Raw genomic sequence first — 27,783 nt, 5'->3', positions numbered from 1 at the left:
AAAAGCGTCACTCATCCTTTTATAACTGTATGAAAGCCTGAATAACACAACCAGTGGTGGTCCTATCGCTGCCACTTATTGCCTGCCGAGAGGATCCATCTGTGCACCATACCCGCTGCGCTTCGAGCAGCGTCGCTAAAGCTGTAGTGAAGTCAGTCCCTTGTCAGATGATTCCGCGCTTATTCGCTTCTCGTCTGCATGCATCCTATTTCGCTGGTTCCGCTTTTCCACCGGTCGGTCCTCCCGTAGAAACGTATCGCTCGTCAGTCATATCGGTATCAGCCACGGAGCGTTCGCGGTCGTTCTGGACGACGTGTCACCGTTAGTTCGTGTGCAGGCGTGAGGGCCGAGCACTACGGCAAGTTCATCGGGCGCCTCTGGATGCCCGAGCACGGCATATCGGGTGCGGTGTACGCGGCCAGCGAGAACGCCTTCTATCTGGTCGACTTCAGCTATGACGGCAGGGGGCCCGGTGAGTGTCAGTTCAGTTTAATCCAATCAATCAATAAATAAATAAATAAATAAATAAATAAATAAATAAATCAATCAATCAGTCAGTCAGTCAGTCAGTCAGTCAATCAATCAATCAATCAATCAATCAATCAATCAATCAATCAATCAATCAATCAATCAATCAATCAATCAATCAATCAATCAATCAATCAATCAATCAATCAATCAAACCCTCTGATGAGTGCACTCTCTCAGTGAACGGATGAAGCCGCGATTTCTGCTTCAATATATAGACAAGGCCGCCGCGGTGGCTCAGTGGTTATGGCGTTCGGCTGCTGACCCGAAAGACGTAGGTTCGATCCCGGCCGCGGCGGTTGCATTTCTTTGGAGGAGAAATTCTAGAGGCCCGTGTACTGTGCGATGTCAGTGCACGTTAAAGAACCCCAGGTGGTCGAAATTTCCGGAGCCCTCGACTACGGCGTCTCTCATAGCCTTTGTCGCTTTGGGACGTTAAACCCCATAAACCAACCAACCATCAATATATAGACAAGGTTAAAGCTAAAGCCCGATAAAGTTTCCGCACACAGCTGTCAATGTTAAATTTACTGATAAATGCTGACAAATTAAGGAGTTATGACAGCAGACCAGCTTAGTGCACCACCAGCTGGCACGGCAGAGAGCAGCAGCTCACTACAGCTCGCCCACAGCTACTACAGTGCACCGATTTTCAACCATTAAAACATCGTGGACGCTGTCCATGAAACACCTAGAATGAGCGGATAATGCTTTACCACTGTGTGTTTTTTTTTTTGGTTGTGCAAATAACGTCCCCAGTTGTTTACCACCACTCTACTCCGACTTACTGTGCCTCGCTGGGCATCGAGACACCCTTCCCAGATGAACACGAAACAAGGTTTCTCTATACTAAACATAGCGACGTTCTCCATTTCCTGCAGGCTCCCTCCTCGAACCTACTTACCCATTACTGCTTGCGAGCGCGCCCAATGAGGGTCAAAACTTGTCGGCGGGTATAAAAAACGGGAAACTTGGCCACTCTTTTAGCCGCGATTATTATTAGTTTGAATGGGTAACGCAGTCGCTCATGCAGTTGGTTACGACCTGGCTGTGTCTCATGAGCTGAAGTTTTCCTTTTCGTCCGAAGCAAAACAGCAACCACCGCTAGCAGGACGATGCATCACGCGGGCGCACTCGGCCAGTCGCAGAAGCGGAGGACGGTGAAAACAGAGAAAGCGTGAAATCGAGAACTTCGGCAGCCAGATCAAATAGGGACCTTTGCCTCCATATAGTGCCCATATATAATGTCCCTCGCCAATTCGCTCGCCTAATCTTACTTCACAAACTGTATCACCATCCCGCCCTCCATGACGACTTCTTTTTGCCACACCCTGCAGTCTTTCCTCGCTGTGACCACGATAACAAAATAAAACGCATAACATGCCGTTCATCGCTTTACGCGAAATCATTCATTGCTCGCACCATAATAGACTGGAATAACTTGCCATCACACAGAAGTACTGAGGTTAACTTACAATCCTTTCAGCATTCGTTAAAGCAAACCATGGACTAACATATTTTGTATTTTTGTTGCATTATGTGCATTTACTGAGTGTTCTATTCTGCGTTGTTTGTTGTGATATTTGTGTACATTACTAGCTTTAGTTCATACTTCGTTATTATATGTATTTTGTTTCAAGTGCGTATTTTCATGCTTGTATCCCCCCCCCCCCCCCCCTATGTAATACCCTCGTACGAGGGCCCTTAGGGGTATTGTAAATAAATAAAATAAATATGCTCTCACAAGGAGCAAAGTTGCGCGACTGTTTTCCCCGCGCCGCTCACAACGCTGTTCGCGGAGCGGCGATCACATAATCCCTCTGACGTCAAATGTTCATTGTGGGACAGCCGACTTCGCAAGTGCAGCGCTGCTTCTTCGCTTGCACAGATTTCCTTGATGTACTACATGCTATCGTTCCTAGATATTCTATATACGGGAATACTACCCCCCATTTACTAGCAGCATCATCTGTCGCAGCTTCTAGCCAACTGCTGCATGCATAATTCCTCGGCGCTGTGGACAAGAGAGCCCAATACGAAACTTGGAAACACTTTATATGATCACTTTCAACCCACCTTACATGGATGACAAATATAATCGATTTACTACTTAGTAGAATAGTTGTGTGCCTCGTATGACGGGCCGAAATCTTCAGGTTAACCTCCCGCCTTTACCCCTTCCTCTCTCTCCCAGAATCATAACTCCGTGTCGTCAGTTACGCATGGAAAGGTTTTCCCTTGGTCGATAAATTCTCAATGGGATAAACGATTTCAACTTTCTCGCCACAGCAGTGAGGTTCTAACGTCGATCATTACGACTTACGGACGCAGTCCACTACTGACCCGTCACATGTGACGACGTAGCTCTAGGCTTTTTTTTTTATTTTGCGCAAGCTTTTTGTTTTGTATTTGGCCTCTGTATTTCTCAATTACGTGCGTCCCATAACTACAAAGTGCCGGTATTATTGTGCTTTAGGGTTTTACCAAAAATTTGCGAGGATCGGGAAACCAAGGTGATATTCGCAGAAGTGCGGTCATTTGTTGCATAGAAAAATGTATAGCGAGTTGTGAGAAGAGTTTTAATCCGCCGTATTTTCTGTATCAACAAAACTTTAGTGAAGCCTAAATGACTGATATCCTTCTTAGGCAGTACGCCGCCCTAGGCTTAGCTAAGTTGGGGTTAATGTTCCTTTGAGCAAGCAGTTAATGTGTGGATTGAAAATGCACCAGCTGAACGCGGGCGTCTTTCTCAGTAGTCGCCGTGTTCGGTGATGTCCTACAATGGGGAAGTCCCTTTGAAGTTCCGAATGAAGAGTAACAGATACTGTCGTGTATATGGCTTAATTTCAGCCACTATCCCAAAGGGGGTGTTGGTCGTGTAATTCTCGCAAAATAGTGATCTACACTACAGCACCCACTTGAAAATAGATATTGGAGCGAGGTCTGTTGTCGTTGGGTCTCCTATGCTCGTTTACACTCTTTGGCGCAGGGGTTTTCTTCTGGGCCGGCGACACCACTACCCCTGACGGCCGCGGCGAAGCACTGCCCGACGAGAACGGCACGTGAGTGCTGCGCAAGCTTCGAAGCGATACCTGCGTTTCGTTTAGCAGTGATAGATTAATAGCGGTACTGTTATGAATGCCAGTAGTAAATAGTACTACTAGCAGCAGTAGTAGCAGTAGTAGCAGTAGTGGGAGTAGTATCATCATAGATATAGACCAGATTTTTGAGCCTCTCCTGGGCGCGGCCATTTTGCACCGACTGGCGCGCCGCGGTGCGGGCGTTTCGTTGGGGACTGCGGGGCTGCGGCAGTTCCGCGGCCGCGCCTGCATATAGCCGCGCTTCGGGCGCTAAAAAAAACATTGTCGAGCATACTTCCGCTGCGTGGCTGTGTTGCAGGAAGTATTTACATTATCAAAGCGATAACATTGACGCGTTTTAATGACATTTAGTTTGACATTCAAGTTAATTGTGCCGGCGCTTATTAGAACGCGCTCGTGCTTAATCGAATTCCGTCTTGGTGCTCCACCGCAAAGAAACTTTTTATTCAATATCAAGAATTAGGTGTGCGGCTAGTATGCAGTTCCAATTCACATGCACTCTTATTCCTTCCTGCCGGCCATAAAGCCCCCGCCCCCCTTCCACAAACGGCTTTCTTGTCGCCGCGCCAGTTTATCAACAAATTACCGCTGTGAGCTCAACTGAGTCGCAGCGCCAACAGAAAACATATTTTGTCATGGTTTATGCAACCTGGTGCATAAAAACGTACTTCCGCTTAATTTATAAAAGCTTGAATAGATATGAGCAGCTAATCCAGCTTTCACTAATTCTGAGGTCCGAAGTCGCGTTATTTTATTCAGGAGCTCTCGCCGCGTGTGAGAGCGTTGCGTAGGCGTTTGGCTAAGTGTGGAAAATGTAATGAAATCGCGCATATTTTCCTATGAATAATGTAGATACCGCACCGCTGCGGTGGCTCAGTGGTTACGGCTCTCTGCTCTGGCCCAAAAGACGCGGGTTCGATCCCGGCCGCGGCGGCCGAATTTCGAAGGAGGCGAAATTCTAGAGGCCCGTGTACTGTGCGATGTCAGTGCACGTTAAAGAACCCCAGGTGGTCGAAATTTCCGGAGCCCTTCACTACGGCGTCCCTCATAGCCTGAGTCGCTTTGGGACGTAAAACCTTAATAAACCAAACCAAGCTAAGGTATATACCAACAGCAGAAAGATACTATAGATAAACCTTTCCCCAGATACCTCTAACATGCGTGCGGAAAAAGCAGCTGAAATCGGTAGCGGTCGTGCTTACAATCCTCTGCATGAAATGTGTTTAATGGGAACAAGAGCAAGCTCAGCGCAAGGGTGCCGAACACGTACATGGTGATCGAAAACACGCGCTCCGTCGGGACAACCTTCAGTCTGCAGCTCGCCTATCCAGTTACTACTCCACTGAGTCAAATCAATAGATCTACATTCTGATGCATAAAATTATCATAGATGATATCGCACGTAAAAGGCGACGACAAACGACACGACAGCGCAGAAATCTGCTTAGAAGTGCCGGTTTCCAGTCCGTACACTACAATTGGTCGACTACACTCGGATGTCACGTTAACGAGTAACTGCGCACTAGATAACCCCAGCACTGTCTGGAAGAGGGCAAATGTGAGTAGTGACGCACAGCACACACCCTCATACGTTAGCTGATGGAGCACAAAACGGCAGAAGCGAACACGTAAACATGCGTTCTATGCGCGGCGCCGGCGCGACCCGCAGTCCCTCGGGCCGCGCGCGCCGACAGATGGCGACTGGCGTCGAGAGTAGGCGCGCGTCCGCAGCCTGCGTGCGAGGGTAAAAAAATCTGGTCTATAGTAGCAGTAGCACCACTGCTAGCCGCAGTACTAGCAGCAGCAGCAGCAACCATAACAGGAGTATTAGTACTGGAGGTACTTGCAGAAATTGAAGGACCACGAGGTGTAGTAGCAGTATCGTTATAGTAGAAGCAGCGGAAATTGTAGTTTTGTTGGGTTTTACGTCGCGTAAGCGATTAATACTGCCATTTGTCGAACACTGCGCTAAATGTGCCTGTTCTCGGGTTGATAGATGGCATAAAATTCAAAATGTTAGGCTGAAGTGTTAAAAACGTTTGCTTTCTCGAGAACCTAAAGATGTGCGAAGAACATGCGAGTGCGCCTCTCCAAGGAGTATACGTCGGGGTTAAAGTGCGTGCTCGCTTGGTAGAACCGAGAAAGGTGCGCGGACAGCGCCAGCTGTTAATGCCATGTTTCCGTTTATGCGCCGTCTTTGTCGGTGTAACACACCAGGTGAAGCGCATCACGTTGACTGGCCAGAATGAATTTGGGTTTCGCATTATGTGATAAAAACGCGGCATACCGATTATTCAGGATGAAATGACGTTACGCATGCCGTCTCTCAATCACCCTGGCTAAGCACCACGCTGATTGGTCAGAAATTCAAACGCTGATTGGTCCGAACACAGTAACGTCCATTGTGACCTCACGAGGAATTTACTGGAGCTTAATTACCTCTTACTCTAACACGAGCGTAGCAGCATAAACGCAACAAACAATCTACGCCCCCACTCCGAACTGCTAACACTCCGACTGGAATCAGCATTTCTCTACACCCCAGCTGTCGCAGAAGTTGAATTTTTTCCTCTGATCTAGCACTTTTAGATGAAAAAGGAAAAAGGTTTAGCTTGACCAGCTGTTCGCAATTCTCACATTAGTGCAATAGCAATAGCCGTAGTGATCGTAATAGTGATAGTAACTGCAGTGTTAGTAAAGTAATAGTGGTTTTAGTAGTTGTAATAGCAATAGCTATAGCTGTAGGAGCGGCTGTCATCAGTCGTGGTGGACACAACTAAGTCTTCTCTGAGGCTCCGTCATATTCAAAGCCGCAACTCTGAATCCCTTGGCAACAAGAAGTAGTCCCCAGTTCAAGCTTTTCTTGCGACCTCAACAAGACGAGATCTTTAATCTCCTGAGGAAGCTTACCGGTTAAACACAGGACGAAAATATAAGCTATGAATTTGGTTGCCTCTGACTTGTTTAATGAAATATTAATAAGTTGATTTTGTTTTCTCCTGTGATTGGTGAGCAGAGTAGTATAGCAAGCCGCGGATCTATAGTAGGATACAGCTTAAAGAAACATCAGTTATGAACACTGGGCCACGGTCAGCGGCGTACTGTACTACTCCTTGGGGGGGGGGGGGGGGGGGGGCATCTTCAATGGTCGGAGTACGGCAATTCTTGTGTCATTCTGCTATAGGCCGACCAAGCCCCCATACTAACGCCAACTCCACTGTTACCACCGTCTCTTCGCAGGTACCGACCACTCGCCAGATACGACAAAAAGACGATTATTATCAGGCTTGACAACCGCAAGACGATACGAGACTACCGCTACCTGGCCGTATACTGCCCTCAATCTTCGGTGAGTTGGAATGGCACGCGGTTTACCTGCCTTTTCCGCTGCTACCAGGCGTCGGGAATACAGCAGTTGGGTTGAACGTCTCTTATACTCTCGAAAAAAGCTTAAAGGGGTGGAGACACCAAATTTGTGGTTCGCGCGTTCTTAGTTTCAAACGTTTCTTATGGCTCCAGGAAGCATGATACACACTCAAAGATTCATATATTCACAGTGAATAATTTATTATAGCATTTTTAGGTGAATGATTTTCGGTTTCGGTTTCGGAACGCCGAGTTGTACAGTGACGTCACAGAGGGGGAAGATCAACTGCTTCGCTTGGTCACGTGGGCCCACAAAAAGTTGTGACGCACCTACTGCTGCATCGTCTGCTTTCTCACACACGTGCTGACCAGCGCATGAAAACAAACAACTGCATATCTAGTCCCAGCAGCTCGGATTCTGACAGATCTGATTCCAATGAGTGAGGACATCGACTTTTTTTTGTTCGCACGCTAATATCGCCTTCGCGGGTTCGCGTGAGGATGCGAAACACTTTGCAAAATGCCAGTAAGCATCGCTGCGCCGCTCTCCCAAGCTACGCCCACAACCGGTGTCACACTTCGCTACCGTGCAGCAGTACCTGAGCGCTGCTTGGGATGGTGTACAAATACCACAAGAAAAGACAAGATCGCCTTGTTATCAGAACTGCCAGCTATACTCGAGCAGCGACAAAGCATGTCTGCTTATGTTGGGAGCTTTCGGCAACGGCACCGCTCGCGGGCGCTCCGGGCGACGAGCTCTGCTGCTGCCTGGCTGCCGTGGTCGTCGCTAGGCCTATAGCCTGTTTAGCAAGCGGCCGGCGCTTCGGAAGTCGCCTGCGCTATAATGAAAGGCCTACTTTTCACAAATAGCTGTAGTGTTAACAGAATCATCTCACAATAAAATAATAGTATGGTCAATCTCATCGACGCCTTAGGCAGCGGAGCTAGCGGGCGCCAGGCGAGCCGGACCCCAACGTCGCGCCAGCGGCAGCTGCTAGGCGCGGTTGTTGCAAGAAATTTGCTCATATCACAGTTGTTACCTCTACCAGCAGCTCAGTATTGGTCAGCGATCCTCAAAAATGACACTTTTTTCACATTTCTTGTCCCATGGTTTATTATTTACGTCAAGAACACTCTTTAGCTCGCTTTTATGAAGTCGGCAGACGGTATCCAGGCTGACCGACCGGCCGGCAGACTCGGCGTACTTCACGTCCTCACAAGAAAATACAAAACAACCATGCTACCAGAAAGGATGCTTTCTAGATTCGAGATACGACAGCATGATTGTGCTAAAAGGGGATCTTTCGGTAACGACACTGCCTGCGGCAACGCCGGCCGACGACCTGCGCGCTGGTCCCAGACTGCCCTAGTCGTCGCTAGGCCTAGCTGCTTTCGCATAGACTCCGCAGCTGAGGGCGCTTCGGGACTGGCCAGCGCTCAGAAACGTGCTCCGCTCGGCACCCCTTTATTGTGAACTCGTCCCATAATAAAATATATGTTCGATTTCTACGACGTCTTCAGTAACAGAGCTAGCAGACGGCAGGCGAACCGCACCAGGTAGCAGCAGCACAAAACCGGCTATGGGATGAAATTTGCATGCATATCGCAGTCATCACTTCTACCAGGAACTCGGTATTTGCCAACGATCGTCAGAAACGATGCATTTTTGATATTCATATATCCCAGGGTTTGCTATGAACGTGAACAAACAATACTATCGCGTTCTTCAGATGCCGGCGTTCGGCACGAAGACTGGCGCAGGCCGCCCGGCCCCAAGGAGTGCGCCCTATGTCATCATGACGCTGCCGCTCTCCGCGCTCGCATTGGCTGCCGCTTCTCGTCGTTGTTGTTGCCGCGAGCGGTCCGCCGTTGACATCTAGCAGGCCGGACGCAGGCAACGAGCTGCAATCGGACGTTGCGACGCTGTTCGCAACGGCGCGCCACAAACCGAGCGAGCGGCGGTTAGCAGCAAACGCGGCTCGCTGGCGCGGCGACTGCGCTCACGCGGCTGTGCCCCGCTCATCCTACGTCACTGTATTTTGGTATGACGTCACTAAAACTTTCATTTTTCTACACCCCTTGTGACGTCATGGTTGATGGCGCTAGCGATGGGTCTAGATCGTGAGAGTGAGCATTTAGGTAATCTTTGGAACCGAATTAAAATATCTTTTAAACGTTTGTTGCGTCGAACACCTGGCTGTGAGTGCCCTTGCATACATAGGAATCCCATAGTAGGCTTTTTATAGCTTCAAAATTTGGTGTCTCCACCCCTTTAAAAGTTTTTCGAAATGCATCCCCACATTTCAAACTTACCATCATTGGAGCTGATCCTTTGGTCCCGCCAATATTGTAACGCAGTGGTGTGGCTGTCCGGCGACCAGGAAGGCAGCGAAAAGGCTTCCAAACAAAATTAGTTATCAGACCTGCGCCCACAAAGAACTGAATGACTCGGCGGCGGCGTAGCAACAAGTGTGCTCGGCGGTCGTCGAACAGAATTTCTGCAGTTCTCGGCCGCGCTCAGTTTAAAGCTGGCAGGGAACCTTCGAGACAAGGAACCAAAAGCAACTACAACAATCTGCAAAAATGTGGAAGCAGTTGCGCGTGGTCACGATCAATGAGATAAGTCTGGTCGCATCTCGCGACACACACAAAAGATAAAGCCACCAGCCGGCGGCTTTGAGGGTGAACGAACAAACAGTACGAAGATGCGCGGCAATATCAAGAGCATTATTAACAAGTGCCTGCTTGATTCGAACTTCACATAATTTGAAGAAATTTTCGGTCTTCTTCGATTTCGAGCTATCAATAGTTGACTCAATAAATACTCGCTGTGTGATAGAAGAATAATGGAGGTCTATGAAACATCCGCGCTTATCTATCGTTGCATCTCCTTGTTGCTTAATGTGTAAATATTGTGAAGTGACCTCTGCAGTTTTGCAGAAGACGACGGCGCTGTCGGGCCATAACGTCACTCAGGCTGCTTCTATATTGCCGCCACTGCCAGGAGGAGGGACTTAGAGCCGATAACTTCAAACTGCAATTTCTAGCTCAAATGCGCGCGTAGAGCCCTGCTTCTTTTCTAATTACGCATAACAACGTCGTGGCTAGTACCTTCAGCGTAAAACCACAATTTGTTGATAGGCCATGCCATGAGTCGTTGAAGATAGAAAACCTGATGCTGTTGTTGTGCTTTGTGTTTTTTTAAAAAGGGGTACGGGTTGGTAGGAAAAGATGTGGCCCGCGTGTGTCCGCTCTGGATTTGAAGGACTGAAGAAGTCCAGCCAGGCTACGAAACCGACTGTGCTTGCTCTACTCATGCAGACGAGCCTTGCGCACGTCAAGATCCCGGCCGGCCTGGACTACCCAAAGCCAGTGACTGTGGCCACCCAGGTCTTAGGCGCCCACAACACGAGCGTCGAGGCCATCGTTGTAGAAGACAAGAAAACTCTGGTGCTTAGGAGTTTCTACTACGATGCTTCAGCCTCAGGTTCGGGTCCTTCAGCCTGCATAATTAACGGTCTTCGTGTTCGATATGGATACCGAGAGCGGGGCTTAGTTAAGCAAATTCTACACTACCGCGCTTGACTGAAGACAGTACCTACAGTTGTGTGGCTATAGCCCTTCAAGTCTGGTCAGCTGGACAGAAAACCTGGCGCGTTGGTAGTACGCATACATTGCGGAACGGCATGTGTAAAGGACAAAATACACATAAGTAGACAGCACGTATTCTGTGTCGACTTCTGTGTGTGCCGCCTTCTGCGTTGCTGTTCCACGACTGGCCAGTTCTCTGGACCTCACAGTTGTACCCTGAGAACCTCGTATTTGGACCATAGACCTTACAATTTTACAGTATTTGTCAAAAGTAACCAGGCTGCATTGTTTGCTTTTAGCTTGTATAGTGGAACCCTTGTGGCTTTCCTAAAGATCAAAAGGTGTTGGAAGGTAAGAAGACCCCCAGTCCTTACCTTTAACAACGATTTCAGCTTCAGAGAAGCTTTAAGGGCTCCACTGTTCGAGCTAGAAGCAAACCATGCAGCCTGGTTACTTGACAAAGACTGTACATCACTTGCTTATTACTTCCACATTACAATTGTACACTGCTGGCAGGGAATCTTGGTTTGTGGCCAAGCATATATCTGTAGGGAAAAACGCAATCTGTGTTTCAGCGCGGTGCCGGCAGAACGTCAGGAAATGTTAAAGGAAACTCACGCCGCTTGCATGAACTCTATGTTTGGTGCAACTTATCTAACTGTTCCTTCACATCTTCAGATGCGTATTTCCTCGTCGGAAGAGAGGGCGCGTCTGTGGGACAACGAGGGGCTACCGTACAGAAGCGGACATTAAAAAGGCGAGTTTGTGTTACGTGCTCTTTTTTTTTTGTTTCCGGGGGGGGGGGGGGGAGCAGTTTTAATGCAACACCATTAGATGCCCCATTGGACCAAAATGCTTCGTCGGCCATAAAAGTTACTCCTTGGCTTGACGAAAGTGGCACAACTTGACCGAATAATTGCTATCGGCTGGAGGTAAGTGATGTCACCAGACGAGAGCATTCCCATTGGCTACAGAGAAGTGACCTCACTTCCGGTGAAGGCACCAACAGCTGCTAACGCTACCGCATGGACAACACATATGGATTTAGGTGTCCCTACGTTTTTTTTTTCGCATTTGCTTTTTGCACTTCTTTCGGCCATAATGAAGGACCTCCTAAGTGTACAGCTGTGGCATTGCTGTGAATAGCAGTCCTTGTTAAACCAAACGGAGTTAAGCCGAATGTTGCACTTTATGGCCTGACTGATCTGACCACGAGCGTTACCGGACCTGTCACGTTTTGAAGAGACGATGAGATGGACACAGCATTATATAAATAGCTTCTTTTCGACATTTATAGACTCGCCACCGCTCTCCCCCATCCGCACTGCAAAGTTCAATCACTGTTGCCAATGCATGCGAAATGGGTTGGGAACTTTCTAGAGTAACTGTACACTGAGTGGTAACAAACTTCCGTCTCTCTTCGCAGGGCCCGAAGGCCGAAAGAATACATGAACGCACACTTGAGTCTCACCCTGCCGGGCAACGCCACCGTGGACGACATTGACTGGTTTTCAGTCTACTGCGCAAACTTCACGAAGCCCCTCATCCACGTTCGTATCCCGAAGGACCTAAACGTTCCTCCTGGCTCTGTGTGGTCACCCAGAAAGAAGGTGAGCACAAGATCTGGCAACACTGGCATTTTCCAGGCACCTTTTAAGTATTTTGCAGGCAAGTACTTGTTATGAGATCAGAACTCCCTGCTGAGCTGGTTGGGTGCACAAATAGGCACCGGAGAAAAATTAATCGGCACACCCGCCACGACGGTCGTCGTCTTCTAGGCACTACTGAGGACGAGATCCCTGATTCGACCTTACACCTCTCATCCGTCTCGGCACCATTGTTAAAATACTATGGAGACGGTTAAGTCACCTCAAAAGTGGAATGCGATAGCACTAAATTTCACATTTGCCGCAGCTTCTGTTGAAAGTACAGTGGTGAGCAGCCTTGTCTAGAGCGCTCGGACGGTGCACTTCCTTGCAAACAAATCCAGATTTTGTGGCAGCCTCTAGGGTCCAGCTGCAACGCTTGCACGGAAGTAGCGCCAGATAGCCTCGTAAACAAAGCAGGCACGAAAACTTTGCCCTGTAATGAGGGGCTGCTCTCTAATTTCGCTTTTTGTTACCAAGTGCGCACTGCTCAAGCGCTCTAGACAAGGCTGCTCACCACTGTACAGTACATGCCGACCAGTGCGCTGAGAGGGACTACGTACGACCCCCAAAGAATAGCGATCGCTATGCAGGGAATTTTCCTTTGGATAAAGTTGTCGCAGTGCGGTTATGACTGGAAATTGGTACATTTTCCTGCTGGTAAAACAGAGCCATGGGAAACGTGTTAGCCAGGAAGAGGACACTTGAGAATGCACTTTCATCTATTACCGTGTGTTCCCGGTAGGCCGATGGATGTGCTCGTTTGTAGAGGCAACAGAGTGGTGCAGCTATAAGCAGGGAGAGAAAAGTCTGCGAGCTTTTCAGAAGCGACGTCAGGTCGTCTATGTCATCAAGCGCCCGCTACCACGTTCCACAGTTCTTGATTTGTAATAAGGGAGTAATTACTCATTGACATTCACCCAAGCGCAGCCATACGGCTACAAAGGAAAGGCTTTCTCAGAAACTTCGTAGTTAAAGAAAAATTCGTCCTGGTCCGGGGTTCGAGCCCGGGACCACCGCTTCACCGGAGCAGTCGCTCTACCAAGTGAGCTAACCGGGACGCCAAGCTTATGGTAGGGCGAGAGCGAATTGATCAATAACTCGAAGTGGGAACAGTGTGGGTCAAATGTTTAGGGGAATCCCCCAAGCTGGAGTAGATTTGTAATAAGGGAGTAATTACTCATTGACTTCGAGTTATTGATCAATTCGCTTTCGTCCTACCATAAGCTTGCCGTCCCGGTTAGCTCAATTGGTAGAGCGACTGCTCCGGTGAAGCGGTGGTCCCGGGTTCGAACCGCGGACCAGGACGAAGTTTTCTTTAACTACAAAGTTTCTGAGAAAGCTGTATAGGTTCCCTTTGTAGCCGTATGGCTGCGCTCGGGTGGATGTCAATGAGTAATTACTCCCTTATTACAAATCTACTCCACCTTGGGGGATTCCCCTAAACATTTGACCAGTTCTTGCTTTGTCGTACTTGTCTCGAACTTGTTAATATCTGTTTCCGTTCCTGCGGCTTGAACTCACCTTCTCACCTTCTTATTTTTTTCTTACATCAGTCGAGACTAGGCCTCCTGCAGCAGGCGCCGGACGACCCGTCGCAGTTCGCCAACTGCGAAGCCGTCATCGCCGACAAGATACAAGTGGGCTGGCACCTGGAGGCGGACACCATCACCTTCCACGTGCGGGCCCGAGCCAGTGAGTCTAGCGGACGTGTACTGCCGGCCCGCGGGCTCGGGCATTTACCCCAACAGACTTCTCTCACCCGTTCTTTAACCACATGAAAGGTAGCTGCATGTGCCACGGCGTACGAATGCGACCATTTACTGTCTTTTTTTTACATAAACGGAGCGCAATTATAGAGGAAGCCAGGATTTTCCTATTAATTTTTGGCCCTATAGCTTATGCGCTGTGCGTTACTGCTTTTAGTCGTCGAATTCTTATTTCAGGAAGAAATCTTCGTGGTTCTTGTCGCAGTGTAAGTCTATGCACATATGCTTGCCCAGAGATGATGTCTTCCGGAAGAACAATGGGTGCGCCTGCTCTGAACTGAGCAGCTAGGTGGCGTTGAGTGTCGAGAAACCAAACGTGTAGAAGCCGCGACGAGTGTAACTGCCAGAGTAATAGCTCGTCTTGTCGGCATACTACAGCTACTAGAGGTATTTGAGGTGTGCAGTAATCAAATAAATAAATAAATAAATAAATAAATAAATGCAATAAATGTAGCAGTCGAAAAGTCTATAAAAAAATAAGCGTAACAAATATGATAAGCGGAACGGAAGCAATAAGCGATTTAATATGATAAGCAAATCAAATGCAATAAGCGTTACAGGATCAGTAAGCGTAGCAATCGGAATAAGCGCAACAAGCCCAATAAGCGCAACAGAGGTGATAAGCGTTACGAGTGCAATAAGCGAAGCATTAGGCGTAACAAGTGGTCTTCTCTTCCGTCTCGTGCACACCCAGTGCCCGGCACGTGGACGGCCTTCGGCGTCAGCGGTGCCCCAGACAAGAGCGTGATGGAGGGCGCTGACGTGGCCGTGCTGTTCATCAAAGCACCCGACAACCGGGTCAACGTCGTCGACTTCCACCTTACGGCCAAGGCGCAGGTGCGGTACGGCGCGCGGGGGCCCAACAGTTTCTTCTCTTAGGCACCTCCTGAACAACATACGTCGTCCATCCGACTCTAGCAAGGGGCCACGTGGGCATCAGCATTGGGCCATGTGGGAACTTCTCAAAGAAAGAGGTCCCTTCATTTTCCTTTCTGTCCCACGTTTAACTAGCAGAAGTTAAAAAAAAAAATCCCCAACGCTCACCCTTTCTTGGTAAGTCGCAGAACAGAGAGAGCTGAGCTGAACCCGCTGACCTTTCACCAGTAATTTTTGTCTAATCGCTCAACAACAACTGCCTGCATGACATTTTAACAGCACCACCTCGTCTGTAAAGAGGACGCAGCGCAATCTCGAGTTAAGGGGACGAGGCATAGTGCAGCACCTTCAGGGGTTTTACTTCTAAGTTCCAGTGACTCTACTTCTAAGCAACTTGCAGCGCCATCTTATATGCTGCCCTAGAAACAGCTTCGGTGTAATAATACGCGTGTCGCCGCAACCGCGTCTGCCACAGACCTCTTCCCTGTCGTCCTCACTGCTTGTTTACAGTACACTACAAAAACGCGCAAAGTAAGGAACTAAATGGCGCATCTACGTAACATTCCTACAGCATATAAGTAAAAAGGGACATGTGCAGCCTCTAGCGACGCTCTACTCGGGCCGCTGCATCAGTTTGTTAATTGCCTAAAGAGTGCAAGATGCTATGAAAGCGCAAGGTTGAATGGTTGGATGAAAGTTAGGAGCGTCCCCTTTGAATCGGATTGGCGGCACCTGCCACCACACTCAGCTTTTTTCCCGTTATATTTCCTTGAACTGCCCGTCCAACTTGACGGTATTCTCCACAAACCCGCCAATTTTCTTTAAATACAGTTTTGATCCTGAACTGGTTTGGTTTGGTTTATTGGGGTTTAACGTCCCAAAGCGACTCAGGCTATGAGGGACTCCGTAGTGAAGGGCTCCGGAAATTTCGACCACATGGGGTTCTTCAACGTGCACTGACATCGCACAGTACACGGGCCTCTAGAATTTCGCCTTCATCGGAATTCAGCCGCCGCGGCCGGGATCGAACCCGCGTCTTTCGGGTCAGCAGCCGAGCGCCGTAACCACTGAGCCACCGCGGCGGGGCGATCCTGAACTTCTAAGCTTCCGTCACCGCCCCGATTTTGAGCCACCAATATTCCGAGCTCTTATTGCTGACTTCTACCGCATATTCATTAGCATGACCGTTGTGGTCTCTAAACCCTAGATCCTCACGGTGAGCGACTGTGCCTGTATCGAGATCTGGATTGATACTGCCACATTCTAGCATGTTCAATTATTCCTATAGATTTACCAGACACTGCGCATGTGTCATCTTCTGGTTAAATTTCATTTTGTAGCTTCGCGTTCTAGCTTCAATGAGTAGGGCGCTGCCTACTGAGTTATCATAGAGCGATTCTTTCCTGATATGTCTTTTTCAAATTATATCATTCTGCAGTCTGATTCTGTTCGGTTGAACTTAACTAAAAGGTCAAGAACTTTCCGCGCCATCTTGTGCTAAGCAAACTAAATTGGTTTGGGTGGCGACGTGTGCTCCAGTACTAAAATGTCCTAGAAACAGCTCTCGCGGTAAAACAATCCAAACCGACGGTTCACCTTCGTTTTCGCAGTCTGTCTCTCTCATCGACAACGATGGGCAGTGATGAAGAAAGAGAGTTTTAGCACAGCGAAGATGTACTGCTATAGGCATATACCGAACCAGCGCCGGATGCCAGCCGCGCACGCGCCGTGGCATGTGCGCGTCCCCATACACGTGCTATTGCGGTGGCCTTAAGAGGGCACTGGATGCAGCGGTCGACTTTCCTACAACCGTGCGCTTTGATGTCGGCAGCCGCATTTTGCTGACGCCACGTGTCTGTGATTGGAGAGTCTTAACTGTACTTCTCGTTCTTTTTTTAATTTTTACACTAGTTGTAACTAGTTACAACGTACCCCCGTTGTAACATGTTCTACTTCTCCATCTATCTTCTCTGCTATAATTTCCCGTATTTTTCGTACCCTTATTTCTCTGCCCTAGCCCTTTCTGTGATCCTGCTGATTTTTTCCTTCTTTATTATTACTGTTTTAATAAAATTGCTACCACCACCGCCACGCTTGTAAGCCGACGGTTAAAGGTTGGCCAGTCGCTGCTCACGTGATATCGTTGGAAAAACTGCAGAGGGCATTGCAGTGGCGTATGCTATGTAGTCGGAGGTTGCGTCGCAGTGCAGAGAGAGAGAGAGAGAGAGCAAACCTTTATTAATCAAACGTAGAGGATGAGCAGTAATTAAATTGCGCCGCAGAGGATGCCCATTCACTTTCGGTGAGTGTATACAGTTGACGCTAATCTACCTGTGTCGAGCGCAGTGCTCCGGATCCAGTGGCGTGTGCCCGGACACCCAGCAGGGCGGCACCGATGACCTGACGCTCAAGAAGGGCAGCTATGCTAACGGCATACTCGAAGCCGTCTACTCCCGCAAGCTGACCACAGGTACGCCACTCCCTTCCTGAGTGACGAATACCACACCTATATTACGAGCGCCTTGTCTAAGGTACACCGGGCGGAAAAAGTGAAAAAAGCACGAGCAGGTCAAGTTTGTTGTAACGACATACGCTGTCCTTCGACTTCACTGCCACTGTTCGGGTGCTGAAATCTGAGCCGAAATAGTATGAGAGAAGAAATGAAATGGAAAATTATTCAGCGGTTGTAGGCGAATACCGCGCGGTGATCCCTATACATTAAAGTCTTAAGCATCAGGGGGAGGGGAGGACGGGAAGGCGAAGACAGAGAATTTTCTCTGTCCTTCTCTTACACCCCATGAATATACCGCTAAAATACATGGTCTGTGAGAACTCATTGAAATCAATTGGGTACCAAATATTCGTATTTGGTTTTTAATAGCAGGATGAGACCCAGATTATTTGCTGATTGACCCTAGACTCTCGTCATACTGACTTTTTTCTCAGTTCACATGTTTTTTGTTTTTTTTTTCTGTGACCCGGTATGGTTGCGTGAAGCAAGATTATGCGTGCCTGATTAGACAAGCACGCGGTGCAGTCGTGTAGTCAGCGGTCTCCCTAGAACGTGAACGGAAGGCAGAAAGCGTAGCATGCACTGTTCTTCGAATCGATATTTCCTCTTCGCACCAAATCGCACTAGAGTCCGGACAAAATATCTACCCTATTTCCCTTCCATCATCCGTCGTCTCTGAAAACTGGCTCGAGTGATGCGCGCCATGCCCCCACTGTTCCTTGGATCTTTCAGCCGACGTGGCGGATTGTAAGGGTGGAGTTGTATTGGAAGAACGGATGTGTTAAATTACAGCGTTTCTGGTGCGGGAACCGGGGTTCTTGGCTTAGTCTGGAGCTTAACCGGCTTTCGCGCAGCTGACAGCAAAGACAAGCCAATACCGGCGACCGGCCAGGTGGCTGTAGTTGCGGCCCAGGGCCCCACCAACAAAGACCAGCCGGAAACCGTGCTCTACCACACAATGATATACACCAAGGGTAAGTGCCTGCAGTGTTCAGTGAGGGACAGGGAAGAAAGGGGGGGGGGGGGGGGGGGAGGCGAATATTTTCGTACCACGTGATGCCGACTCTTGGAGTGAGCCTAACTACACGAATAAAAAATCAAATATACGCAGTTATCTCGAGTTTTCCGATATAGGTTGACAAATCTTCACCTCACCCTTCACAGAAAGTTGTACTGACATTCTTCTATCACGTTTCAATACATTTTGCCCCTGTCCGTGAAAACTGAATGATTGGTTCAAGAAAACAGCCAAGGCATCGTTAATAAGTTTGTTTACATCCGTATTCTGGCCACAATGGTGAAATAATCGAATTAGAATGTGCACATATAACAGTGATGCCTTCAAAATTTTGCGAAAGTAACCACAATCTCTGCAACTAACGCTGCACACTGTTGATACAATAAATATCGGCAAACCACTCTCCATACGCACCTGGAAAGACGGTCACAAAAAGGATTGTCTCTATTACGCAAGGAACTCGAGCAACTCGTCGCAGGAATAACCGTGAAAGGTAGAATAAATGTGACAAGGAAAGACCACTAGAGCTTACATCACGGAAAAGGTCTGTCCGGATTTCTTTTTTCTCGAGGCGAATCCTAGATGACACACTGCAAAAACTTTTTGTAGCCTCTCTACATTTCCTTCATGATCAGTGGAAAAAGTGCTGCATAAACTGAACACTGAAGATAATAAACCAAGTGACCGGCGTTGCCCGAGAGCATGCTCACATCTGTTTCGACAACCACTTTTCTACTTCATTCTTAGCCGCCGGGGTGGCTGAGTGGTTGTGGTGCTTGGCTTGCCGACCAGAAAGATGCGGCGGTTAGAACGCGGCCGCGGCGTCCTCATTTCGACTGAGGCGAAACGCTAGAAGCCCATGTGCTTTTTTATCAGTGCGCGTTAAAGAACCTGAGGTGGTCGAAATTATCTGAAGCCCTCCACTACGGCGTAGTGACGGGGGCCTGATGCGTGACATTTCGAGTCATCTAACTGTGGTAACAAGGACAGGAACTCACCATCAACCTGTTCTCAGTCAGTGGCATGGTATACCAAACAGTTTTTGCAAAATATCCTGCTCTCCTTCTGTCTTTATCTCCCAAATTCCCCTCCCCACGCAGAGTAGCATGCCAGCGATATTGAAACGCCGGCTAAATTCTCTGTATTTCATTAAAGAGTCTCTCTCTCTCCATGCTTTATTTTTTCCGTGCCAAGCAACATCATTACTGGTATTTGACCTCTAGCAAAAGCTATCTCCCCTCTGGACCTCCTTTTACTTGTGTTTTCGTCTTTTTCTACGTGTTTATTTGAAGCATCATGCACCAAATGACACAGCACTCCACACCGCATTATTTGCTCTGGCCCTAACCGAACTGCATCAAAATATCGATTTACAAGACTGCTTCTAATGCTAGCATTATCCATTCTCATAAAATGCCTCCTGGTTGACCCTGGGCTGCACTTTCCGTAGCCCAGAAACCCATTATCCTACGTTAACCTTGGGATGGATTCTAAGACAAGACACAAGTAGCAGGCGACGGCAGATATTCAGGAGGAAAAGGAGAAGGATGACGGTAATAAATATTTTACTCAATAAAGAGCATTGCGCTCCCTGAAATGGGAGGGACCCGTGGTCCAGGGCTTCTACGGCTTCAGCTGTTATCTGCCCCTGGCGAACCACCTGTCTTTGGTTCTGTAGGCTTGAGCTGGATAGCGCGGCCTCCCATTGCTCCGGTTTTGGGTTTGGGACTTTCGGAGCGTCCTGCATGCTTTGGCCAGTACACGTACTGTGATTCAATGTGGGGCACACCCGCTAGATTCAGGTGGACGGATTAGATTAGAAGGCTCACGGTGATAGGGGAGTGCTGCTGGCGCACAACATGGTTGACTCGAGACCGGCAGGAAAGCGTTTATCTTACGCGTATCTTGTGCCCTCTCTTGTAAACAGTGGCGATGACGCTGGTTAGTTTTAAGTTTTTTGTGCTGTGCCTTCGAGAGAAAACGGAATGGCGCCGCCGAGGCCGATCCCTTTGTTCTGCACGCTGTCGCAGCGCCCGTGCTGCTGCAATTTGGCCGGAGCCCCAAGCGCGAGTGTCCGCCAATGGCTGGCCACGGGGCTCCGCCGCCACCGCCCTCTGGGGGTCCGAAGTTGTTCGGCGGCCGCGACCTCTTCAAAAAGTACAACATCGACACGTTCACAGCCCGCATCGGACCCACGGCGGGCGTCAACGGCTACGAGAAGATCACTGGTACGTGCGGGCACGCCGCCCCTTCGCCTTCTTTTTAAATCCGGAGCGATTTCAATGTTGAACTTAGCAAAGCGCAATAAAAAGACAGGGACAAGAAGAAGAAGAAGCACGCAGGACAAACGCTTGTGGCCGGGGGAGGCTGTTTTGGCAGGTCGAAAACTTCTTCAAGCGTTTGTCCTGCGTGCTTCTTCTTCTTCTTGTCCCTGTCTTTTTATTGCGCTTTGCTAAGTTCAACATGTATTACCAACTCGCCCAACTTTCTGCATTGCTTGATTTCAAGGCGGTCACTTACGGCTCACCCTGCTCGGAATGGAACGTTTCAACTCTTGATTTTACAGTGAAAGCTGCTAAGGCGATGTTTCTCGTTTTATGCGTTTATTATTCATTGAAGAGCCGTAAAATCGCCGCTGACGGAGCCAGCTTGTAAGCCGCTCATTTGGTCAAATGCTTACATGCGATTAATACGTCATTAACTACCGAAGTAGCAGTGAATAATGTACTCACTCGTGCACACGGCCTATCTGGAATCAGCCATGGCGTTGAATACAAAAAGCGGCATTGTATTAAATGTTTTTGAAAGCACTACTCGCCTGATGCCGCCCATTCCCGCCAGCGCTCGACGGCAGCGCTTCATGCGGGGAAGACCACGCGCTCCCATGTTCTCTTTAATAATGAGCGACCCTGTACGCGATGCAGACTGTTTGATCCCCGCTTTCTCAGCTTTTCTCTGAAGAGTTACCCGGTCTAAATTGTCCCTCCACTTCCACAACATACTTAAAAGTTTACCTGCGAATGAGGGAAAGCGAGCAATGATGTGGATGGAAGGTGGTAGCTGAGAACAGAGGAATGCAGCAGCGCCGGCGCGGGGGTGAGGGTAAGCACAGCGGAAGATGGGAGGGAAGGACGATGTTGAGTATCTCGGTGACAGTATAGATGGCGTTCGCAAATGTCATGCGAAGCCGCGAAAAGCTGCACAGCGGGCCCATGCAGTTCATCTCTCGCCGAGTTTAACCTATTAGGCTACACAATGTAAATGTTGCTTGGTTTGGTTTATTGGGGTTTAACGGCCCAAAGGGACTCAGGCTAAAAGGGACGCCGTAGTGAAGGGCTCCGGAAATTTCGACCACCTGTGGTTCTTTAACGTGCACTGACATCGCACAGCACACGGGCCTCTAGAATTTCGCCTTCACAGAAATTCAGCCGCTGCAGCCGGGATCGAACCCGCTTCTTTCGGGTCAGCAGCCGAGCGCCGTAACCACTGAGCCACCGCGGCGGGTATTTAAATGTTGCATAATTCTGCCTCCGCTCACGACTAACCGCGTATCGGCCGCTGCGTGTCGTACAACAAGTGTGCACATCTGTCGAATTCCTTGTTTTCGCAAAATTCGACAAACTTGCGGGACACTTAACGCCCCTAACGAGTGAGATGTGATAGCGTTAGAGATTCTCATTATTGCTACTTCGGTGCTTCTCTTGCTTGCTGCTCTTTCTTCTTTCTTCCGTTCACAGTCTATGACGTCACCAGGTCACGCGACCTCTGCCGACCAATCAGCGAATTTCGCGGCAGACGCCGCCATTTCTGCGCAATGCTGACTCTAATCCTAATACATTATTAGCGTGGATCCTGGTGGGCAACGGGGCCTAATTCAGAAAATGGCGCTGCGTTCAGGCGGAGCCGGCTGGGGCATCGCTTGGTGGATCAACGACGAGCTCATCCCCATACTCCACGTGGAGCGGGGAAAGACGTACAAGTTCATCGTGGAAGGCGGCACGGACCCGAGCCAGCCGTCCAAGTACCACCCCTTCTACATCACCGACAGCAGCACGGGCGGCGGCTCGAAGGAAGAGGCCGCAAAGCTCGGAAAGCCGGTACGCGCCCTCTATGCCAATAAGGGCTAAAAGGGCCACATGGGGTTACTTCTTTATGAGTAAATGCACTGCCACCAGCATAAGTCTCTGAGAAGGCACAGCATTACTCCTTCAGAGAGAAATTACAAAGGAATGCCAATCAAAATGAGTTTCCGCACGGATCAATCGTTCGTCTTGAGGACCAGGTCATTGGTGGTGCTGTTCCTTTTTTACTCGGTTCTGGCTTAGAGTGACAAAGGACTTCTCAGAAGCAGCACTTCCCATGAATGTAAAATACTTGCCCGTTATTCGAAGGCGCATGCACGGACGTGGGACAAGTACGAAACAGAACGCAAAAAGGACACGGGCGCGGCACAGCGTTCTTTTGTGCTGTGTTTTGTTATTTGTCTCGCGACTCTTCCTGTTGTGTCCTACCACTAGCTGATGACTTCTCACACACAACACGCACACAAACTGTCCTGACAACAGGCCGGAAGAAACCTGTCCAAGCAAGAAGTTAAAGGCCGTTATGCACTCGTACACAATGCGACTTGCTCTTGACTCCGCCTAGAAACCCTGCCATGCGCTGTTACTCTTCTATAGATGAACACATACTTCTATGGATTGACCATTAAAAGTTCCTTGAAACGATTGCACAGAGGACAAGAAAAGCGAAAGGCTGATGCATATTACAAAGAGAAGTTTTTCTGGGCCAGTTGGTTGATGATTAAAGCAAGAAAAACGGCGTGTATTTCCATTTTTTTTCTTTGGTAGATGTTGAAACGCCCATCATTCGGCCGCAAAAATTTTCAGAGCGAAAGCTCTACCTCAGGACCACAGCTGCAAGAACCAGGCCATCGCTGAAATCTTTACCTTGACCTTAAATAAATAAAGGGAATGGAACTCGAACCCGCGGCGACGCGAGCAAATCAGCTTCCCTGGCCACTGCACGAGAGCACTACGCTATCGCCGCTGTTTTTTCTTTATTGCATGGAAGAACTTCCGTAAAAAGGGGGAAGACTTCAAGGAAACTGGTTCACGTCTGAAGTTACCGGGCTGCTTAATAGGAGCCCGCCATAGCCCTAACTCAACACTGCATCCCCATCAAAACATCAAAATTCAGGGAGGCACACACATGCATCTAGGCACGGCAGCCAGCTTGGAGGTTCTTCGCGTGCAGCATATACACTCCTCACCTAAGCACACTGTTCACGAAACACAGATTTGGACGATCTTGGTGGCTCGGCATGTCTGTCCATCATACGGCTTTTCCAAAGACTGAATAGTCCCATCAACACAAACCGATCACAAGGCACAACAGAGTTTTTGCCAACAGGCAGAAATCTAATAGTGTATGGTGTAATTTCAATGTCCTTCTTAAGAGTTCGTTGTAGTATGTCCCAAAAGAACATGGCATCACGGCACAGGATGAAGCAATGATCAATTGTCTCAGGCACGTCACACAGACGGCAATTCGCATTCCAGGGTACAAACATCGCAGCCGGTCATGCCTCGTGTTAAACTGCAACGCACTCTCACGCTGTGCATCGCACATCGTCGTCTTCAACAACTTCCACCCGCGGCGCAAACAGATCAGATATCGCTTAACCTCGATCAGAGCTCAACCTGAGTCTAGTATGGTCGCCACACGTGCCGCTGACATGGCAATGAGCCAACAAGGCTTAACACACGCTTTCGCTCGTCTACTCGGTATAACTACATTAAAACCCTATCATTTTTTTAGATGACTTATGAAGCACCAGATATAGCATAAAAACGACCCTTTCCGTTTGCTCTCTCTGATCTCATACACCGGAGAAAGTTACACACATACATAAAAAAAGAATAAAGATTATAGGCTGGGGCTACGCTCCGCCCACGAATACGTCACCTGGCTTTTTGTTTTCCGCCGTATTTCTCCCCGGTTACGGCCACGAAAATCTTTTTGCTTAGCATACAAAGGTGCCTTTCCGTCAACCCCCTTTTCTTCATACCAGGGTCACCAGCTGTTCGCAGGAGTGGTCCTGGACTCCCAAAGTAAGCCGGACGTGTCCAATGGTAAGTACACCGTTTAGGGGGACATTGTTATTTGTGGAAGGGTTAGGAGGAAAGACCTGCGAAGGTCAACATCATGCTTGCACCGTTAAACGGACACTGAGTTGGCCTGTATCGATCGATTACCGCGCTTTAATCACAGAGACACCACTGGCACCGAAAATGGAACTTTTATAAGATATAAAAGACCAACAAATGAAATACAGATTTCGCCGCCACTGGCCGGTTTCGCGAGTAAAATGCGTGCGCCCATACCGACTTCGCAGTTCATATCCACGAGGCTTTGATATGCGTCCCTGCAAACATTCCTGGACTTTTTCTTCCTCCTACTGGCCTAAACATCGATAGCGATAGCTGTGGCGATAGGTCTACACAGGCAATACAGGGCTCTTTGTTCCTTGAGCCATTTCCTAAACCCTTAAAGGCCTTCAATATTTACTCTTCGGAGAAACAAGTCGCAGCTATAGGGCACGAGGGGTTTACTTCTGGGCTATGTTGCGTGACTCGTTGCCGGTGACCAGCGTTTCAAATTTCTTGAAGATGGGAATAATTCTCGTCACCTCCCCTGGGATAGTAAAGACTGCTACGGCTGCGGCGAGAGCCTTGCTAAACGGCTTATAAGCAAATGGCGAAGGCTCGTTAATTTCAATACAGAGGCTGCACATCGTTTTCACGAGAATAGCATATCGGTTCACGTTGTTTCTCGTGCGCGTAACTGAAGCCTTCTTCTGCGCGGTGCAACCCAGGGACGGGTCGCTACTGCAAGTGGGAGGAAGACCTCGCCACCAGCGACAGCGCCCAGACGTGGGAGGAGTACAAGAAGACGCTGAAGCTCGAATGCGGCCCCGGCCAGTCGGGGGAGTTCACCTGGACCCCCGACCAGAACACGCCCAACCTCGTCTACTACCAGGTTGTTCAGCGCAGCGTATAGCTATGCGTTGCCGTCTGAGACTCTAATGTCACCGCTCAGCAAGTTTTGTTAAGCTGATGTAACACTAAAACACCTTTCTTCATTTTATGCGCCATACATATAATTTGTGCACACCCATAATGAGCCGACAATCGACCACAGTTAAACTTCTTCGTAGCCTTGTTCCCACCATTCTGCGAAAAGGGGTGAAGTGAAAACTGAAAAGGGTATCCGCTCCTCCAACACTGTTGAAGAAAAAAGAAAGGGTGTTAACAGGGCGTTGCAAAGGGTGAAGGAAGTGGAAGCACTCCTTTTCATCCCAAAAGGGCGTTAAACTGAGATAGCCATGTCCGCTGGTGGAGACTTCAGTAAGTACATGCTGAGCAGCGCAGGCACGAAATTGCCAACCCAGTCTCTCCTAGATAGAATGGAGACACCCAAATTATAAGAGTCGAAGCCTACATGAGCTCTTTTGCTTTTTCTTTTCGGTTCGAATGCCTCCTTTCATTTCATTTCATTTATATCACGTCTCCCCGTCCTTAGCGGGCCGAATATGAGGACTAAATAGGCCTTTTCAACAATCGTTTTCTAAGGCCGCGCACCTTAAAAGAACTCCTTCATTCAAAAGATGGCATAAGAAGGCAAACGGCTGTAATATAGTCGGTTTTTGGATTCTCTGAATTAAATGATTATGCAGAGATAACGGCACAACGCGCTGAAACAACGGCTGACGCGCGACTAAAAATCGTAAGGCGCTGCAAGCTTTTTCGCCCGTCTGCATACTGTACAGAACAGCCGAATGTAACACGTCACTTCTGTTGCTTTTGTAACGCTTAGTATTGAAGAAGCGTAGCTTCTTGGGCCAGTTGGTGCATGGTAAGTAGACAACCAGCGAAAAGAACGCGTTCACAAGGAGGAGAAGTACACAGCACAACGCTGCAAGCAAACCGTTAAGCCTTTCTAAGATAAAAAGGCACGTCCTAGAGCTCTTGGAGACTCTTGATCTTAACGGTTTGCTTCCAGCGTTGTCCTGTGTACTTCTCCTCCTTGTGAACGCGTCCTTTTCGCTGGTTGTCTACTTGTAACGCTTACTTATTCAAAACAACAGCTTGTGACATGCGATTCAACGAGTGTCTTTAAAGAGAGGGATAATTTTTTTTTCTGTATTGACCTTGAAATATTGGTTACAAGAAGTCTACTGTGATGGTGAATGATTCCGGTACGCCAAGGCATGTGCCATCAAGTTAGCATACGCAATACCGCATCGTTTCTCGTGCGGGCCTATCTGCGAAATGATCCCGTGACGTTGTCGATTGCCCCGTACTGTCCCGTGCAGTGTTTCACGCACAATTACCTCGGCTGGAAGATATCGGTGACCAACCCTGGCGAAGAGGACAAGCCGCTCGGCGAGGTGCCCAGCGAAGACAAGAAGGGCAAGGGCGTGGCACCGGGAGCCTCCTCGATGTCTCCGCTGCTGCTGTTGCTCGGAGGCCTCCTCACAAGGATGCCTTGACCCACTCGCCCGCAATATGCATGCATGTTCATTTTTGGGGCCTTATTATGTTTTCAATGTCACGGTGCGTTTGTTTTTTTTTTTTTTCGCGGCCAGCCAGCACCTTAGTTGTCTCGTCTCAACCGAAGGTGGTCTGATCACGGAATTGCATTTTAATTGTGAAATCGCGAACCTTCGGTAAACTGTCAAATGTGCTTAAAAGAAAGTTCTTAGTGTGCCTAGACGAGAAAATGTTCGAATAGTGATTGTCCTGATTCTGGGATGCAATAAATGTGAACGGTTCACGACGAAGAGTGCAACACGCCCTTGTTTGGTGCTGCCGGGTATAGCACCAAGCATTATAATAACGTTATAAATTGTTTTGTGAGTTGCAGTAATGCGCTACATGTCCATCAGACACATACATTAATTTAAAAAAAATAGCAAATGACGTCATGCGTTATATCGGAAACTCAAAGTTTATATTCAAACTAAACAGCATGTTCATGGCATGCTCAAAATTTATTTATTTTGTTCCGGTACCACCGACTTCTGTGCGAGGCCTTAGGCAGAAGTGAGCTTTGAAAAGTAGTTTGAAGATGTAGCTACTTTTTTAACGCTAGAAACCAACGAAAGACGTTAAAACAAAGCAATTCATTCGTGATCGACGAATAAAAATTTTGTTTTTACGTAACTAAAAGAACCCAACAACGAAGGGTGGATTTCTATATCCGGTGGAGCAGGCTGTGGTGACGTCACAAAGTCACGTGACCCAGGTGACCTACCTGCAACCTAGGTTGTGTCTCGGGGGATTTTTTGTCCACATTCGTGACCATCACGACG

The 27,783-nt window shown here is 48.5% G+C and overlaps 1 protein-coding gene across 1 annotated transcript; it reads left to right on the top strand.

Moving 5' to 3' along the window:
- Positions 1–342: 342 nt before the first annotated feature.
- On the top strand, positions 343–27,070 carry LOC149332693 (protein Skeletor, isoforms B/C-like). The gene is made up of 15 exons (XM_089558284.1): positions 343–472; positions 3,518–3,590; positions 6,870–6,978; positions 10,317–10,482; positions 11,265–11,343; positions 12,013–12,196; positions 13,789–13,927; positions 14,696–14,838; positions 17,224–17,347; positions 18,244–18,363; positions 20,438–20,635; positions 22,305–22,504; positions 24,481–24,541; positions 25,285–25,448; positions 26,785–27,070. The coding sequence occupies exons 1-15, from the start codon at positions 382–384 to the stop codon at positions 26,959–26,961; spliced, it is 2,028 nt and encodes a 675-aa protein (XP_089414410.1). The 5' UTR covers positions 343–381; the 3' UTR covers positions 26,962–27,070.
- The last annotated feature ends 713 nt before the right edge of the window (positions 27,071–27,783 follow it).

The sequence above is a fragment of the Amblyomma mixtum genome, chromosome 8, assembly GCF_055824585.1.
Source record: "Amblyomma mixtum isolate Tamu chromosome 8, ASM5582458v1, whole genome shotgun sequence".
Lineage (NCBI taxonomy): Eukaryota > Metazoa > Arthropoda > Arachnida > Ixodida > Ixodidae > Amblyomma > Amblyomma mixtum.
Note: the sequence above shows the minus strand (reverse complement) of the source record. Positions and strands in the feature narration are given on the sequence as shown.